Below are 17,357 nucleotides of genomic sequence, written 5' to 3' on the forward strand. Positions count from 1 at the left end.
TATGTCGATGATACATAACAAGAATTGCCAAGAAGCAATAATCTTTCGAATAATCTTCGAAATATTTCATAAAATTGAAGTTACAAAGAAAACCAGACAAACGTTTACAAAGTGCATAATATTCACTTAGAAAGATGAAAAAACAACATCCATATATAAACTTGGATTAGAATCCTCTAATGTTGTACCAACAACATCCTTAATCCGTTATCATTTATTTATTTCAAACATCGTTCAATCACGCACTATATATAATTATTAATACGGTCTAGACAATAATAATTTTTCATATGTTTAAAACCAAGACCGTAATAATTATAGTAATTATTTTTCGGGTTGGGTGACTTCATTTTGGCTGAGGTGAGAGCAAATATCTTTGCTGAGATGGAGAAGGAAATCAAGCAATGAATGAGGATCAGGAATTCCCTCATGCAACTTCTCATAGATAAATGTCCAGCGAACCAAGGTGCCTCCCCCTTCTTTTGGTGTAGCTTTAGAAATTAGCCTGAATTCCTTATATTCGTCGAGCAGATCTCCTTCGATCATTTTGAAAGTGATCGAAAAGTTCTCATCATCCATGTTTTCAATAATCTGCTTCGCAACTTTGGCAACTCCATCTGGTCAATTGTTTGATTCGTTTAAAATTATATCAGTTTGATTCGTCATTTATTCGATATAGAATCTGAAAAGTTAAGTCCAATATAAACATAGAGATCTGAAAAGTTGAGTACATACCATGAGTGTAATTCCAGCAGATGACACTACCATGCTTACCCCATTCACCTTCATGAAGATCACAGCCTTGTACCTTGTCAGAGCTCATAATGTTAACATGGTGTGGTCTGCAGCTGAATACCTCATGAAAGAGATGCGCAGGAGCTTTGATCTCCACTTCACCTTCCACCTTTCCAACTAGGGCCATTTTTGTTTATTTTGGATATTGATGAACAAACTTGTTTGATCTTCTGCCCTTCATATAGGAGAAATTCTTTGGTGAATCAAGTCCACCACGTAGGATTATGAACCATCCATTTAATACGTGACACGGGGTGTGAATATTTATATGAGCCAATTAATGAAAGCACGTATTAAATGAATGGTTTATAATCTTACGTGGTGAACTTGGTTCACCTAAGAATTTCTCTTAATATAGAATTGAGTGGGATTTTAATTGGTTGTTATTTGACGACCAAAGATAATTAAAATTAAATTATTTAGAAAGAGTACATAATTTTTTTTTATTTTTATTTTTATCATATAAGCCTGCAAATGTTTTTATATGTGCAAATACACCCTTTGAAAAAATAACTAAAATTGTGAAAGTTATATGTTCAAAGACAAAATTAAAAAGGTTTAACTGCTCTTTCAAGAAAATTTAAAAAGCTCTTTTATAAAGTCTACAAACATGGCTCAAGTGGCCAAGAATAAACTAAAGCGAGTTATGTCTTTTTTCTAAATAATTTGATTTTTTTTTTGTATCTTTAGCCTTCTTTAATGTATATTTTTGCACTGTTATTGACCGGTGAGAAATTTTATCCAAAGATAAATTTTATTTGATGGAACGTTCAGTTATTTTATATGAGACCAGAAAGTGTAAAAGTGAAGATCAAAAACCGGTTAACTAAAACAGGTATAGTTGAAAGACCTGATTATAAATTTTTTATCAGATAATGATGTTTAGTTTATTATTTTTGTAAAACATGAGGTTCTTTTCACAAATAATCATAAATTTAGCTATTCTCTCCATCTATAATTTATACAAATTTTTTTAGTTCTTTCGGATTCGTAATGAAATAAAAAATATCATTAAAACTATATATTGTATAAATATAAAGATAGCCTTTTTCTAGTTGGTATTACTATATTTAATTGGTTAGAATTAAAAAAAATATTGAAACTATCAATATTAGTCTATAATAGGAGGGATAGAATTGTCTCGTTTGGGGCAGCACAACCGCTAGACTATATTCTTTGGCTATTTATTTGTAAAATAGGTGCGAAATAAAATAGTTATTCCATATAAAATTAATATTTTTTATTTTATTTAATAAAATATTAATTACATAAAATTATTATTATATGATTTTATATAATATATATTTCTCTTAAAAATAAATAATAAATATTTCATTTTTTACGTAATAGTTGTATTATTTTATTTTATTATATGAATTAAAATAGGATTGGGATTTCCTCAAGTTCATTTGAACTTGAAGGGGTCATGTTCATGATCTACACCATTCATTATAAAATGAACGGTATAAATTAATTTGATTAAAATTGTGTTTTTTTGATCTACACCATTCATTTTATAATGAACGGTGTAAATCGTGAACATAACCCCCTCAAGTTCAAAATGAACTTGAGGAAATCACAATCTATTAAAATAACTTTTAAAGTACTCTAGGGGCCGCCCTATCTCACCCCTAGTTCTATGCCTGTTTATGAGAATACAATAACATAATTGTTATGATGTCCTAGATCATTATTTCTTATTTCACTACCTTCATTAAGATTAAGTTTTACATATGAAAATCATTTTATGAAGAGAAGAAAAACTGAATTGTGTTTTGTTTAGGTCTAATGCTAAGAAAATCTAAATTTTTACAGTTTTTTACAATTTAATATAATTTTTTTAATTTTTATAATAATAGTTAAATTGCATTTTTATATTGCATTAATAGTTAAATTGGTGACTAAATTTGTTATTTTCTATTAAGCTACTATTATTTTTTAATAAATAATGATATATTAAAAGGTCTAGTGGTCTAAACCTCAGCCATCTGGGCACCAAAGGTCACGGGTTCGAACCCCGGCTACGCCCTTTCTTAATATGGAGTGGTTGAGGTTGGATTGCTGGCCATTATAGCCCGGAATTACGAGGTATGTGGCTTACGGGCGGTCCACATCCCGGGGTTTGACAATGATATTGAGTTTCGGCTCAGTAGAGTGAGTCCTCGTCACCAAAAAAAAGGCGCAACAAGTGAAAAAAATGCTCAAAACTAGTCAAAATTTTCGCACAAAAAATACAATTTGACTGTTATTACAATCAGAAAATACAATTTGACTATTATTATAAAAATTAAAAGATTTGGATTTTTTCATCATAAGGCTTTTTCTTTAAGTTAAATGTATAAAAATAACCCCTCAAGTTATTCAGAAAAAGTACAATATAAGTCTTTTTATTTTAGTTTACTTTTTGGACATTTAACTCATATTTTTACTTGTTTATGTGTTTTTTTAATGTAAAGTTTATTCACACCATTTAAATATATTGGGAGTTTAATTGGTGAAACTAAAAAAGCGTACTATTTTTGAATAATTTGAAGGTTTTTTTATAGGGTTAATTATATATAAAATCATGATCTTTGCATCAACTTTCAAAAATAACACGACCTTTAAAACGTGTCAATCATAGACACCATCTTTTTTTCTTTTTTTCAAAAATAACATTGGCGATTTTTAGTGTTATTTTTGCTGACGTGGCATGACACGTGGCAGACGCATCATGTGTCCAAATCAACAAAATTTCACCGAAAAATATGCGCATAATGGAACTGAAAAAAATGAAAGGTGGTGTATATAATAGACACGTTTTAAAGATCATGTTCTTTTTAAAAGTTTGTGTAAAAGTCATGAGTTTATATGTACAATTAACCCTTTTTTTATACCTTCCGACTTCTTCTTATAAGAAAGCAAATTATCTCATGAATGAACAAAGGATCAATTCACCCCCTCAACTTGGCACGAAATATCGAATGAGTCATTCTCGTCGCTTTTGGTACAAACAGACCCAAAAGTTGCGTTTTCGTATCAAAAAAGCCCTCGAGAGAGTGAGCTTCTTAATTTTCTTTAATTAACTTAATTAATCATATCATAATTAATTAAAACTATAATTATACCTTGATTAAACTAATAAAACACATTTAACTCTAATTAATTATATTTATTAAAATTCATCAAAAAAATTATATTTTACTTAACCAAAACTCTTAATTATACCCTAATTTATTCTAATAAAACACAATTAACTTTAATTCATCCCTTTTTTTTCGCCGGAAATTAATTTTCAGTCGATTTTTTTTCCGGTTCTCGCATCGCAGACCCATCGGGTCTGCTCTTTGCCGGAGCAGACCCATCTGGGTCTGCTTCGCCGGAGCAGATCCATTTGGGTCTGCTCCACGGTGAGGAGCAGACCCAGATCGGGTCTGCACTTGAGGAGTCATGCTCCTCCGGCAGCCGGAGGAGTTGAGTGCTCCTCCTCTACAAAATTTTTTTTAAAAATTAGATTTTTTTTTTAATTTAGGTATTAATTTAGTAACTTTTTAAAATAATGAGTACTATTCTAAACTTTTAACCAGGAGAGTATGTTTCAAACGCGGGTTGAGAGTGGGCAAGAATGAGAGAGGGACTGATTTGATACGAAAATGCAACTTTTGGATCTGTTTGTACCAAAAGCGACAAAAATGACTTATTTGATATTTCGTACCAACTTGAGGGGGTGAATTGATCCTTTGATCTCTCATGAATTAATAAATAAATCCATTATTAGAAATTAAGAAGAGATATCCTAAGAAGATATGATTAGCTGTCAAGATCAATTTTTATTTCGTCAATCTAATATAAAAATGAGAAATTATGTGCATTTGATACGTAATAAGTATTGGTAGTTCACCGACTAACCACCTCGTAGCATTTAATTAAAGAGGGTATTGTACTCCAACTTGCATGGACGTTAATGAGAACTTTTTTATTAGGGGGCCTAGTTTATAAATCCTGAAACTGACATTAAATATGTGCTACATGTGGTTATCAAATAAAATAATAAGAAGTTTAAAACTCCTGAAACTGACATTAAATATGTGCTACATGTGGTTATCAAATAAAATAATAAGAAGTTTAAAACTTGTAACTAGAGTTTTTCCTTCCGCAAAATCTATTAGGCCCAAGTGGAGACTAAGTCTAAAAGTAAAAGATTTAAGAGCTTTTTATACAAACAGCTTATTTTGCCAATATATTTATTTTTATACTGTTCACTTTTTGACATACCTTACACGCTGAAATTATTTACTTTTCTACGGATACTATATAAACTACCCTAATAACACAAAACATCGCATTTTCATTATTTTCTCTTTCCACTTTATTCAATTCTCTCTTCCTCCCAGTTTATTGTTTTGATTTCAGATTTGAAATTTTCTTCATCTTTTTTTCAGATCTATAATTTATTCATTATTTACTATTTTTTTCATCATTAGACATGTATAAATATTATCTTTAAAGAATATAATAATAATTTCATATTATATAACATAATTTTATGGTTTTACGGAATAATTATCTGTTATTTCTTCAATTAAATTGTGTTTAATTGTATTTCTACATTTTTTTATTACGCGGCACGATTTGTTGTCGTTGTTGATATTGTGTTGACATGGTGTTGATTTTAGCATTAATGAAAAATTTTAAAAATAGTTTTGAATTATTATAATATTATAGAATTGATTTTATGTTGATACTATATTGATGCTATGTTGATTTTGTGTTGATATTTGAGATAGAAAAATGATGCATTAATCTTTGCTTGATTTAATGTTGATTTTATGTTGATTTTGATTGATTTTAACATCGGCAATGATGCATTACTCTTTAGTTGATTAAATGTTGATTTTATGTTGATTTTAACATTGATACATTAATCTTTGGTTAATTTTGTGTTGATTTTATGTTGATTTTTCCAAAATAAACAACACTTTATAGAAAAATTAATTAAAATCAAATATATGATAAATAACAAACATTGGTTAATTATGAGTAAAAATAAAGATAAAAAAATTAAAAATTAAAAATTAGCATAAAAAAGCTTTAAAAATTAATATTTCTCAGTTATTAAATGTTGTTGATGTAGTGTTGATATCATGTTGATATTATGATGACATTAAAACTGACGAAAAACATTAACAGTTAAAGAAAGTCAAAATAAAAAAAGAGTCCAAAAAATCAAAAATATCAAAAAAAAATATCAAAAATCAAATATGTGATAAATATTAAGTGCAGAAATATAATGGTTAAAAAAAGATTGAAAATTTTGAATTAGTTAGTTTATTACATGTTGTTGATTTTTTGTTGATTTTATGTTGATTTCATGTTGATCTTAAAAATGTGTTGAAAAAAAAATTAAGGTAAAAAAAATTAAAAAATCAAATTAGTTATTTTATTATATAATAATTTTTTAATCTTAAAATAGGCAAAACACGTGAAAATGTCTGTTGGAATATGCTTAGAATACTAATTTCTATTTGTATTAAGACTCTATTGGGGAGTATTTGCGAGAAGGATAGCTTTATTATCATTGGGCAATTGGAAATATTTAATCCAATTAGGATTAATATTCCTTATGCTACAAGGAGGAATCAACCCTATCCCTATGTATACACTACCTTATTTACCTTTTAGAGTACACCAAAACTGAACACACAATATAAACATTGATGTGAATAAGGGGAAAAGGGGGGTGTGTGTGATGTGAGAAATATAAGTTAATTCTTACCCTTTTAGGTTACTTCTTGTAGAGAGTTAAACACTTTGTGGGTTTTTTTCTAAGTGCATATTTTTTTTTATGAATAAAAATATATATAAAAAGCCGCGAGAAGCGGCAAAAACCACTTCTTTAAGCTTTCGCACAAAAAGCGGCACACTCTAGATGGCACGCTAAAGGCTTAGGCAAAAAGAAGAGGACAAAACAAATCAACTGTTCAAAAACAAAATAGTGAATGGATTCAAAAAGAAATCCAAACCTGAATAGCTAAAACTCCTATTACAACTTTTAAAAATAAAAACTGCTTTTGAGAAGCAATTAAAGATCACCGCCTCCTTGTTTGAGACGACACCCCTAAAAATTCTGCCGTTCCTACATTTCCATATTTCCCACACGACCAAATACCACAAAAGCTCCCATAATTTCCCATTGCGACCTCTTGGAACCAAATCTTGCCACTGAATCATGAAATCCGCAAAAGAATAAGGAGCAATCCAAACTAAATCCAATCTCTGCACAACACCACACCAGATACTCCTAGCAAAGGCACAGTGTATAAATAAATGTTCCTGCGTTTCCACCATATCACATAACGAACACAAAATATTACCCGGAGGAACTATAGAACGTTTTGCTAAGAAATCTAAAGTAGGAACTCTATTGTGTAAAGCCACCCAAATGAAAAAATTCACTCGGGGAGGAGCCTGTGACTTCCAAACTCTAGAGAAAATAGAACAAGACTCCAATCTTCTCGTAGAAATAACATCCATCCCTGAAGCCTCAAATATTCTGTCTGTTACAGCTCCATTTCCTGTTCTATTTACCTGTACAGCAGCTGTAAATGAAGAATGCAGATCATTTACCAGAAATTGAGCTGCTGCTGTAAGAGTTGTTGTTGCTGTGTGAACTGCTGCTGCTGCCGGATTTCTGCTGCTGTGTGAACTGCTGCTGCTGCCGGGTTGCTGCTGAAGGATAAGTAGCTGTTGCCGAGTTGCTGGTGTAAGAGCTGCTGCTGAAGGCCGACGACACACTGCTGCATCATAATTAGCGCGAATAACATTGACAGCAGCACGGTAATCTGCAGGCAGATGAGTTACTGTTGTATGATTGTGAACTGCATTTATAGCAGAATCAGTAGAACGATGAGCAATCTCAGCAGCTGCAAGCGACACGAATTTGCAGAATGACGCAGAAGAATAAATCGCAGAAGATGTGTTCCAAGAAATTATGTCAGTCCCCCCACCTTCAACTGAACATAATTGATTAAATAAGCCTTGTAAATCCTGAAGTAATAATAGTTCAGAACCTCTTAATCTCCGTCGCCATTTCCATCCCTCTCTCTTAATATCCGCGACAATAGAATGCTTTTGATTTGATAGATTAAAAAGTCTCGGAAATAACTTTCTAGCCGTACCATTTCTTAACCAATTATCATTCCACATCGAAACACGAGCTCCATCCCTCACCTTATAACAAACATTCGCCATAAAAAAACTCCACATAAACTCATCGTTACAACATCTCTTTCTAATTCCTTTCCAAATAGTTGAAAATTTCTTTGAATCACCATTAAACAAAGAAACCCAATCAATAATTAGTGATCCATTAGAAATAACACCAAACCAAAGCGAGTTTCTATTTATAAAGCGCAACTTCCAAACCCACTTAAATAATAGACTTTGATTTCTAATTTTGAGATTTGTAATCTAAGGGCATATTTACTAGAGATGTTCTCTATTTGGTGATTCTCCATCAATTTTGTACTCCTTTTTATGACTAGTGGATAGCTCGAATCTTTCGCCCGTGGATGTACGCTTTAATGCAGAATCACGTATATCTTTTGTGTTATTTATTTATTTTACTATATTGTTACTTGTTGATCAAATCCATAATTAAATAGGGTTAATTACATATAAAATCACCACCTTTACACGAATTTTCAAAAATAACACGCGTGTCAATTCAGGGCATCACCTTTCATTTCTTTTCAAAAACAACATGGGCACGTTTTTAGATAAAATTTTGCTGACTTGGACACCCGATGAAAGTGTCACATGTCATGCTACATCAACAAAAACGCCACTAAAAATGTGTCCGTATTATTTTTGAAAAGAAATGAAAGGTGGTGCCCTGAATTGCCACGTTTTAAAGGTCGTGTTATTTTTGCAATTTCGTGTAAAGGTAGTGATTTTATATGTAATTAACCCATGGATGTACGCTTTAATGCAGAACCACGTATATCTCTTGTGTTATTTATTTATTTTGCTATATTGTTATTTGTTAATCAAATCCATAATCAAATACTCACTGAATGGTTTCGATTCTGCTGCGCATACCAATCCGGTCAAGAACCAGTCACGAAAATTGGTATTAAAGATTCTACATCGGTGTCAATGTTATAACAATTGGTATCAAAGCCAGTTTGGGTTTTCAGATTAATTATGGATTATGATTATTATGGCAAAATTATTGTTTGGAGGATTTCGCAAGGCGCAATTACTTGACACAAAAAAGATTATTTGGAGATAGAGAAGCCACCAGTTTGAAATGCCGAAAGTCGTTGATTCATATTGAAGACAGACTTGGGTATGTAAATTCTTAAGGAGATTTATGTGATGGACATCAATATGTTACTTTAAAATAAAAAGAAGAAAGGTATGATTTTACCAAGAGTATCAAAATATGAACAATGGAATACTAGAGATAAGGTATCAAAATAAATCAAAGAGATTCACCAAGAGTCTTTCCAAAAGAAGATGACTCACCAAGGCGAAACTCAAAATCATCGAACAAAAGTTAAAAACAACCAAGGTATAAATATCAAGGCTTTAGCTCACTTGTCGGGAAGGGGGGAGGGCGAGTCCGGTATGCTTCGCCCACCGTGGCGGACCTCGAGACTCGCCGAAGAATGATATATTAAAGACAATCAAGATCAAGAAAAATCTATACGGGTTTACCATAATAAATAGAAGACTGAATCCTATGGGATTCGGTAACCAAACCCGGATATGGATATCTAGAGATCCATAATTCTTCATATAAGTTAATATCAAAGGAAGATTCTAGAAGACTTAAATCTTTTAAAAGAATATGAAACACATTCCTATACAAGAAAGATAATCTTATTTAAGAGATTCATTCCTAAATAAATTCCATGATTATTTGGATTCATATGCCAAATAGGAATCCCTTTTCTATTTGGACTCTATAAGGTATTCACTCACTACTATTATATAAAGAGGTTGAAATAGGTCTAAACACACAACATAAAACTACAATAATTCCATACTCTCGTAAGTTCAATACTGACTTAAGCATTGGAGTGCCCATCGGACAACCACCGTCCGATGAGCAGTCTAACCCCTATTATACAGGTCAAAGATTGTTAAAAGAGATACATAACCGGTCACGAAGGCCGGATCCATCGATTAGGGTTTAATTATCTTTTAATTAGTTTTAAATTATAGTGTTAATTGAGTTATAATTATAGATTTAATCAGAGTTCATTTTTATTAAATATGACTAATTAGAATAAATTAAGTTTAATTAATTATTTCATTTTTTTTGTCATAGAGGTGAAACCGATCCAGTTTGAACAAGTTTAAGATAAAAGTGATCCGATTTTGTAAATCTAGACTTTTTCAATATTTCATGCCAAGTTGAGGGGGTGAAATGATCTTTTGTTCGTATTACCATAGTAGACAGAAAGAATACTAAGAAAAACACCAACAAGTTATAAATTCAATTATATTATTTACTATTTTATCATATAATTTATTTGATGCATCAATTTTTAAAGGCATAAATACACCAAAAATCACCAACTTTAGCGTGTTTTTGGTATTTAACACAAATTTTTAATTTTGGCATAAAAATAAATGAAGTATCTAATTTTTGCATATAAGACCATGTTTGTATTATTTTTTTTGAAAAACGGTGTCGTTTTACGTCCAAAACGGTACCATTCTATGTCAAAAACGTTGCCGTTTTATGTCCAAAATGATGTCGCTTTATGTCCAAAACGGTTCCTATGTTATTATTGAAAAAAATTGACACTTCATATATTTTTATGCCAAAATTAAAAATTCGTGTTAAATAATAAAAACACGTGATAGTTCATAATTTTTGGTGCATAAATATTCCACTACACATATCAATAAGTTTGATCGTTTGGAAGACACGTTTCCTCTTTGAATTATTCCATACATCAAGGTAGAAATTGATATGTCCACAAAAACAAAGCTGCACAATGTTCACTTAGAAAGATGAAACAACACCCACATAAGCTTACTTCGGAGCATCTATATCACCCACACCAGTAGCGCTAGTGCATTCTTATTCATACATTATATCAATTATTATTATTTCTATGAGTCTGGATATAAATTACTGTTTTTTCAATAAAATTTGAAAAATTATTATTTCACTCTTAACGTTTAGCTTTTTTAACTAAAATTCTCAGTTGTAAGGAGATTTCAGTTATATAAAACGTAAAAGTCAAAGAGAAAATAATAATTTTTCAAAATTTTCAGGATAAAACTGTAATTCATGAATTATAAACACAAATACTACAATAATTGATAACGTAGTGATAACGGCTCTTAGGAGTCACACCCTAATAATTATAATTATCAGAGTCACTTTTCGGGTTGCGCGACTTCATTTTTGCTGAGATGAGAGCAAATATCTTTGCTGGTATGGAGACAGAACTGAAGCATCGAATGAGGTTCAGGGATTCCCTCATGCAACTTCTCATATTCTAATGTCCAGTGCACCAAGCTACCTCCATTCTCCTTTGGTGTAGCTTTAACTATAAACCTAAATTCCTTGTATTCATCCAGCAGATCTCCTTCAATCACTTTGAAAGTTGTTGATAAGTTCTCATCATCAATCTTTTCAATAATCTCCTTTCCAACTTTGGCAACTCCATCTGATCAATGTCATGGAAACAGTATTACTTTTGGGAAATTTAAACTTAACTAATCAACAAAACAATTGGACTCTTTATTGTAATTGTTTTGTGTGTCGATCTAATATTGTGTGATTTTGAATTTGATTATTTAAATATATTTTCATGAAGTAAATTTTATAAAATATTTTTAAAAATGGACATTTTTTTATCATAAAAACAATTTAAGATATTAAATTGTATTTTGTTTTTATTAAATTGACTTTTTATATTTTTTACTTGGATATGATCAATAGAATTTGGGGTATTAAACTTTATAGGTGACCTAACATTCAATAAGTTAATAAATGCGCACAATACTTTATTTTATTTCTTTTTGGTTACTAAAGTTAATATTTCGTTTAACAGAAGGTCACTTGCCGCAGATCGATGCCAATTTACTGACATATTCTCAACGTTAAATGTAACGTTCCTTTTTGAAAATAAAATTTATAATTCAATGGTTTTTTTTTAATACAAGTCTCTAGTAGGTAATCCTCCCGGTGAAACAAAATAATAAGTTCGATAACATAAAAAATAAGAAAAACATATTGCTCATTTTGTAACTAAGTGGAAGTTCAATGACCTAAATAATTTAATAGCAAAATTCAGTGATCTAAATAGTTTAATTTCCGTATAATTTGAAAAAACTAATGGATTCGTCAATATAATTTATTATAATAATAATTGAGATGGAAAAATGCTTGTAGGAGAAATATAACCTACTACCCGGCAAATTGTTGTCAAATGGTTATACCATATGAGTTATAGTACATCGGTGATAATTTTTAAGATATTAAAATTTTAGTAATTGATTTACAATTTATTTTAAGGGCCTGTTTGGTTCAGCTGTTTTTTATAGCTGATGGCTGTTAGCTGTTGGCTGTTAGCTGATAGATGATATACCATAAGTGTTTGTTGAGGTTTAATCAACAGTAGCTGTTTATATATAAAAGACTGTAAAAGGCATAATTTTTGTTTTTATTTATTAAAATATAAATATATTATATCATATATTATTTAATAAAAAAATTAATAATTTTTTTATAAAAAGCAATATCTATTTTAAACTTATTTAGATATTTTTTTGATAAATTTATAATAAATTTTTCAAAAAATTATTAATTTATAGTTGTTTTAATATAAATAAAATAATTTTATATAATTTATAAATGATTATAGTATTTAAAAATAATTTAAATAATTTTATATATTAAAAAAATAATATATTATAGTAAGGGTAATTTTGTCTAAATAATTAAAAATAATAGAAGAGCTATCAGTTGGCAAAAAACATCAAAATTGAGCTTTTCTAACATCAGCCGTTGGAGGTTCAAAAATCTCCAAAAAAATTCTACAAAAATTCTCACCAAACATTTTGGTGGAGCTTTTTGAAAAGTAAAAGCTAAAAACTTTATCAAAAAGCTGAACTAAACACCCCACTAAATAAGAGTCTAATTTTTGTTATATTAAAAATAACCTTCACAATTAAAAAAGGTATTTATAATATTACAAATTTATATAATATTTTCAAGATATGAAATTTTTTCTTACATTACGATAATAAAATATTTTAATATTATATAATAACATTTTTTATTTATTTTACTACAATTTAATAATTACTACATATATGGATCTTACTTTAATAATCATAAAATAAATTCTATTATTTTAATATTCTATACAATAAAAAATTTAAAATTTCTATAATTTATTTTCTTTTATATTTATAGTTTTTATCTAAAAACTTTCTAGATCCAGCATTATTTACAGGGGTTGATTTATAAATAGTTAAATACCAAAACTTAAAGGTACTTTCAGAAAAGGAAACTAAAAATATTGAAAAATTGTATAAACTTTACATACCATGAGTGTAATTCCAGCAGATGGTACTACCATGCTTTCCCCATTCACCTTCATGAAGATCAACACTTTGCACCTTGTCAGGGCTCATAATGTTAACATGGTGTGGTCTGCAGCTGAACACATCATGGAAGAGATGTGCAGGAGCTTTGATCTCAACTTCACCTTCCAACTTCCCAACTAGGCCCATTTTTTTTACTTTGGATATTGATGAACAAACTTGTTTGATCTTCTTGCCTTTATATAGACTTTAGTCGGATTTTAGTTGGTTGTTTTTAATGTAGATATGGAGACTGTTTATGAGCAGTGACACTCAGAAATATTATCCAATAGCTCAAGTTTATTGGTTGAACGTTTAGTTATTACTCTTTTTAGTTTATAATATTTTTCGAATTTAAAAATTTTATTTGAAAAATGAAATTCAATTTTTTTTTTCATTAATATTAATTATTTAGGAATCCATAACATAAGATTAACGAATTAACGACGAGATTTATTATCATTTTTTGCATGTCCCCGGACCAGTTAGTTCTATACATATGACCCGCGACAAAAAAAAATTGCAATAGCTAAATGATGGTGTCCAATATCGGTCAGCCATAAATCCCCAGTCACTGGTATACTTCTCACATTAGAATAATAAGAGAACGCGATTACTGCTATATTTTCAAATTTACTCCTACCAATAATATCTTAATAAGTGATGGAGTCAGCCTTCTGATCCGATGAGTAATCCTGCAAAATAAGATAGAAGCTAATCGGACGGTAGTCGTCCGATTAATTCTCCGATGCTTTATTCAGTGTAGGTTTTGAACAGCGATTTGTGTATATATGAAGGCAGGCATACCTCAAAATCTTTATATAATAATTGAGAGAATACCCAGTAGACTTCAAATATGAAAGTGATTCCTATTTAGTAGCCTTGTGTTTGAATAGGAAAGAAATTTCTTATTTAAAGAAAGTTTTATTCAGGAGTATTTTCGTGAATAAGCTTATCTTCCGAAATTGGAATATGTATCCGAATAGGAAAAAAATCTCGTATATTCGGTCTTCAAGGTATGATTCTTCGTATATTGGGTTTCTGGCGATATACTTTAGCGATGCAGCTTCACTGAGTCCTCAGTGAGTCGGTCTTTTTGAGGATTCGGACGAAGCTCTCTTTGATCTTCAAGTCTGGCGAATCTCATGAACTCTGATGTCGATGTTATCGGGCTTTCACCTTTTGGGCAAGTGTTAAGATTCTCCAAAAAGCGTAGATTCTATTCAACTCAGTTCCATTATAGTTATGTTGGAATTCGGTTTCCATCAATAATACTATAAGACTAAAAAGACTAGTCTAACATATATAAACATACACAATTTAATAAATTAACGATGATAAATTAAAATAATCGATATGTTTTTTACTCGATCAATTCTCCATTGAACTTTTTTAAATATTATCATTTCTCTCGCGTCAAGACTTTCTATATATGAAAAAATCAAAAATTATAATCCAATTGAATTTAAAGGTTAAGGAATTAAAAAAGGAAAAACATTAGATTAAAATTCAAAAAGTTAAATTTTTTAATTATATAAATATGTTAAAATACCTCATCCACTACTAGAAAACAGAGAATTACCGACAGAATTTGTTTGATTTAACGACGGATTTTAGCCTTTTACCAGCGGAAAATTTAATTTACCGACGGATTTCAGCCTTTAGCAACGGAAAAATCTGTTGCTAAAATGCAGTTTTCTATTAGTGATCACACAAATAAATAAACATACATAGGATTAAATATGCGTTGTAAAAGTGCCATAATTATGTTAATAACATTTTTTACATTTGACCAAATTTAACAAAATAATATAGTCAAATAAAATATAAATATTTTATATTCATAGTGGCAGATCCATGTACGTGAGGTTGAAATTTTCAAAAAAAAATATTAAAAAAAATATGTATCTACACACATGTGCGTGTACGCATGTGCAGAGACAGATGTAAGGTAGGGCCAGGTTGGGCCTGGGTCCTACCTCACATTAATAAAAAAAAGAGAGAATTAGCTAATTACATAGATTAGAAAAATATTAGCATTTAGTAACCCTAAAATTATAACTTGATTTACATACCCCAAGCGTGTCAACTATTTATTTTTTTACTCTGCTCTTTATTTTTTATACTCCACTTATACCTAACACATTTTATTCAAAGTTTCTTCTTCTTCTTCTTCTTTTCTTCTCAGCTCATTTAAAGAGAAAAAAAAATAACAAATCAACAATTAAATTTAAAATCTTTAGCTCATAATAATTCAAGAAATTGATTTCTCTAATTCTATCATTTTACTTTTTAAAAATTTATTGTGACTTTTAAATTTAATTTCGATCCGCTCGAATATTTAATTCCTAATCAAATAGCTTCAAATTTCACTTCGAATTCAAATCTAACGATCATAACTTTCTTAAAAAACAAAGAAAACTGTAAATTATTAATTTATTTGTTCTCATTAAAAATCTATTAAAAACGGTTTCAAACGGTATCAAAATACAGTTTCAATTGCAGTTTTAAACCGTTTACGAAGGTTTCAAACAGTCTAAAACAGTTTCTAAAAAACGCTTTCGAACAGTCTAAAAATAACAGTTTCAAAAAATAGTTTCAAACCGTTTACAAAGGTTTCGAACAGTATAAAATAGTTGCAAACCGTTTACAAAGGTCTCAAACAGTTTCTAAAAATATTTTCAAATAGTTTAAAAAATAACAGTTTCAAACAGTATAAAACAGTTTCAAACCGTTTACATAAAAAATAATAGTTTCAAACAGTTTCAAAAAAACAGTTTCAAACAGTATAAAACAGTTGCAAACCGTTTACAAAAGTCTCAAACAATCTAAAATAGTTTCAGAAAAATATTTTCAAACACTTAAAAAAATAACAGTTTGAAACAGTTTCGAACAGTATAAAATAGTTTCAAACCGTTTACAAAGGTTTCGAACAGTATAAAACAGTTTCGAAAAAACAGTTTCAAACGATTTCTAAAATTAATTTTAAATATTTGAAAACCAGGTCAAAACATCACCAATGAAGAAAATTACGTTTTTTTCAAAAAAAAGTTGTAAAAAATTACAGATAACAATGATCTAATAATTTAAAACAACATAGAAAGAAAGAAGTAGAAGAAGAAAAAGAAGAAGAAGAAGAAGCACTTTATCATCTATCACCCATCATATTATCTCTTAAACTCTTCTTTTTATTCAAATTTCTTTGTCTTACAGTTTATTTATATAGTGTGTAAAATAGAAAAAGTAGAAAACGAAAAAAATGAAGAAAAAAAAAGTTGCAGAGAAAAGAAGAAGAAGAAGAAGAAGAAGAAGAAGAAGAAGAAGAAGAAGAAGAAGAAGAAGAAGAAGAAGAAAGAAAGAAAAGAGACGAAAAGAAAAGAAAAAAAAAAGAGAGAAAAAAGGAGAGAGAAAGAAAAAAACGAAAAAGAAAAAGGAAAAGGAAGAGAGGAAAAGGAGAGAGAGAAAAAAAGGAAGAATGAGATATGCATGTGTTTAAAAGAATGAGAGTAAAAATACAAATAAGTTATTTTGCTAATTGAGAGTACAACTAAAAATAATAGAAAAATAGAGTATAAAAGTAAATTTTTGAAATTGAGGTATTTAAAACAAATAAGTTAGAAAAAGGAGTTTTTTGTGCAAATTCCTCTAAAAAAAATTAGTTAATCTAATAAACCAAGTCTATGGGTTAATTAGACTTCCTAATTTTACACTAACAGTAAAAGCAATATGTCATTTAATATATTACTTGGACCAAATAAAATAAATTTATTGGATTTTGTAGAAGAGTAATGTATGATAAAATCTAACATATAATTTAGATTAGTTTAAAAAAAATGCTGCAGACTCTATTTAAATTAAATTTTAATTTTAAAATTTTCAACATATTTCTATTTAAAAACATATCTTTATTTTTTTAATTATGTTCAAATATAGTAATTTAATGTGTTTTTTTATTTTTTATTTTA

General features: G+C 29.3%; 2 protein-coding genes across 3 annotated transcripts in view; both read right to left on the reverse strand.

Moving 5' to 3' along the window:
• Nucleotides 1–43: 43 nt before the first annotated feature.
• LOC126681221 (MLP-like protein 28) lies at nucleotides 44–955 on the reverse strand. The gene is made up of 2 exons (XM_050376706.2): nucleotides 736–955; nucleotides 44–617 (listed from the first exon to the last, which is right to left on the reverse strand). The coding sequence occupies exons 1-2, from the start codon at nucleotides 920–922 to the stop codon at nucleotides 325–327; spliced, it is 480 nt and encodes a 159-aa protein (XP_050232663.1). The 5' UTR covers nucleotides 923–955; the 3' UTR covers nucleotides 44–324.
• A 9,765-nt stretch (nucleotides 956–10,720) lies between these two features.
• Nucleotides 10,721–17,357, reverse strand: part of LOC126681222 (MLP-like protein 28) — a 42,377-nt gene continuing 35,740 nt past the window's right edge. Inside the window, exons 1-2 of one of the 2 annotated variants that reach the window (XM_056106007.1) lie at nucleotides 13,356–13,610; nucleotides 10,721–11,468 (exon numbers count right to left, since the gene is read on the reverse strand). In XM_056106007.1, the coding sequence (XP_055961982.1) occupies nucleotides 11,176–11,468; nucleotides 13,356–13,542 (480 nt within the window). In that variant the 5' untranslated portion in view covers nucleotides 13,543–13,610 and the 3' untranslated portion in view covers nucleotides 10,721–11,175. Of the gene's footprint in view, nucleotides 11,469–13,355; nucleotides 13,611–17,357 lie in introns of those variants that run through there. The other variant, XM_050376707.2, reaches the window with a different exon arrangement.

This window comes from Mercurialis annua, linkage group LG5, assembly GCF_937616625.2.
Source record: "Mercurialis annua linkage group LG5, ddMerAnnu1.2, whole genome shotgun sequence".
NCBI lineage: Eukaryota > Viridiplantae > Streptophyta > Magnoliopsida > Malpighiales > Euphorbiaceae > Mercurialis > Mercurialis annua.

Bases quoted from the DNA above. Each gene is read 5' to 3' on its own strand.
- LOC126681221 (XM_050376706.2), bottom strand. From the start codon at position 922: ATGGCCCTAGTTGGAAAGGTGGAAGGTGAAGTGGAGATCAAAGCTCCT. The intron at 618-735 runs GTATGTACTCAA...ACAATTGACCAG, and splicing joins CTGCTGGAATTACACTCATG to ATGGAGTTGCCAAAGTTGCG.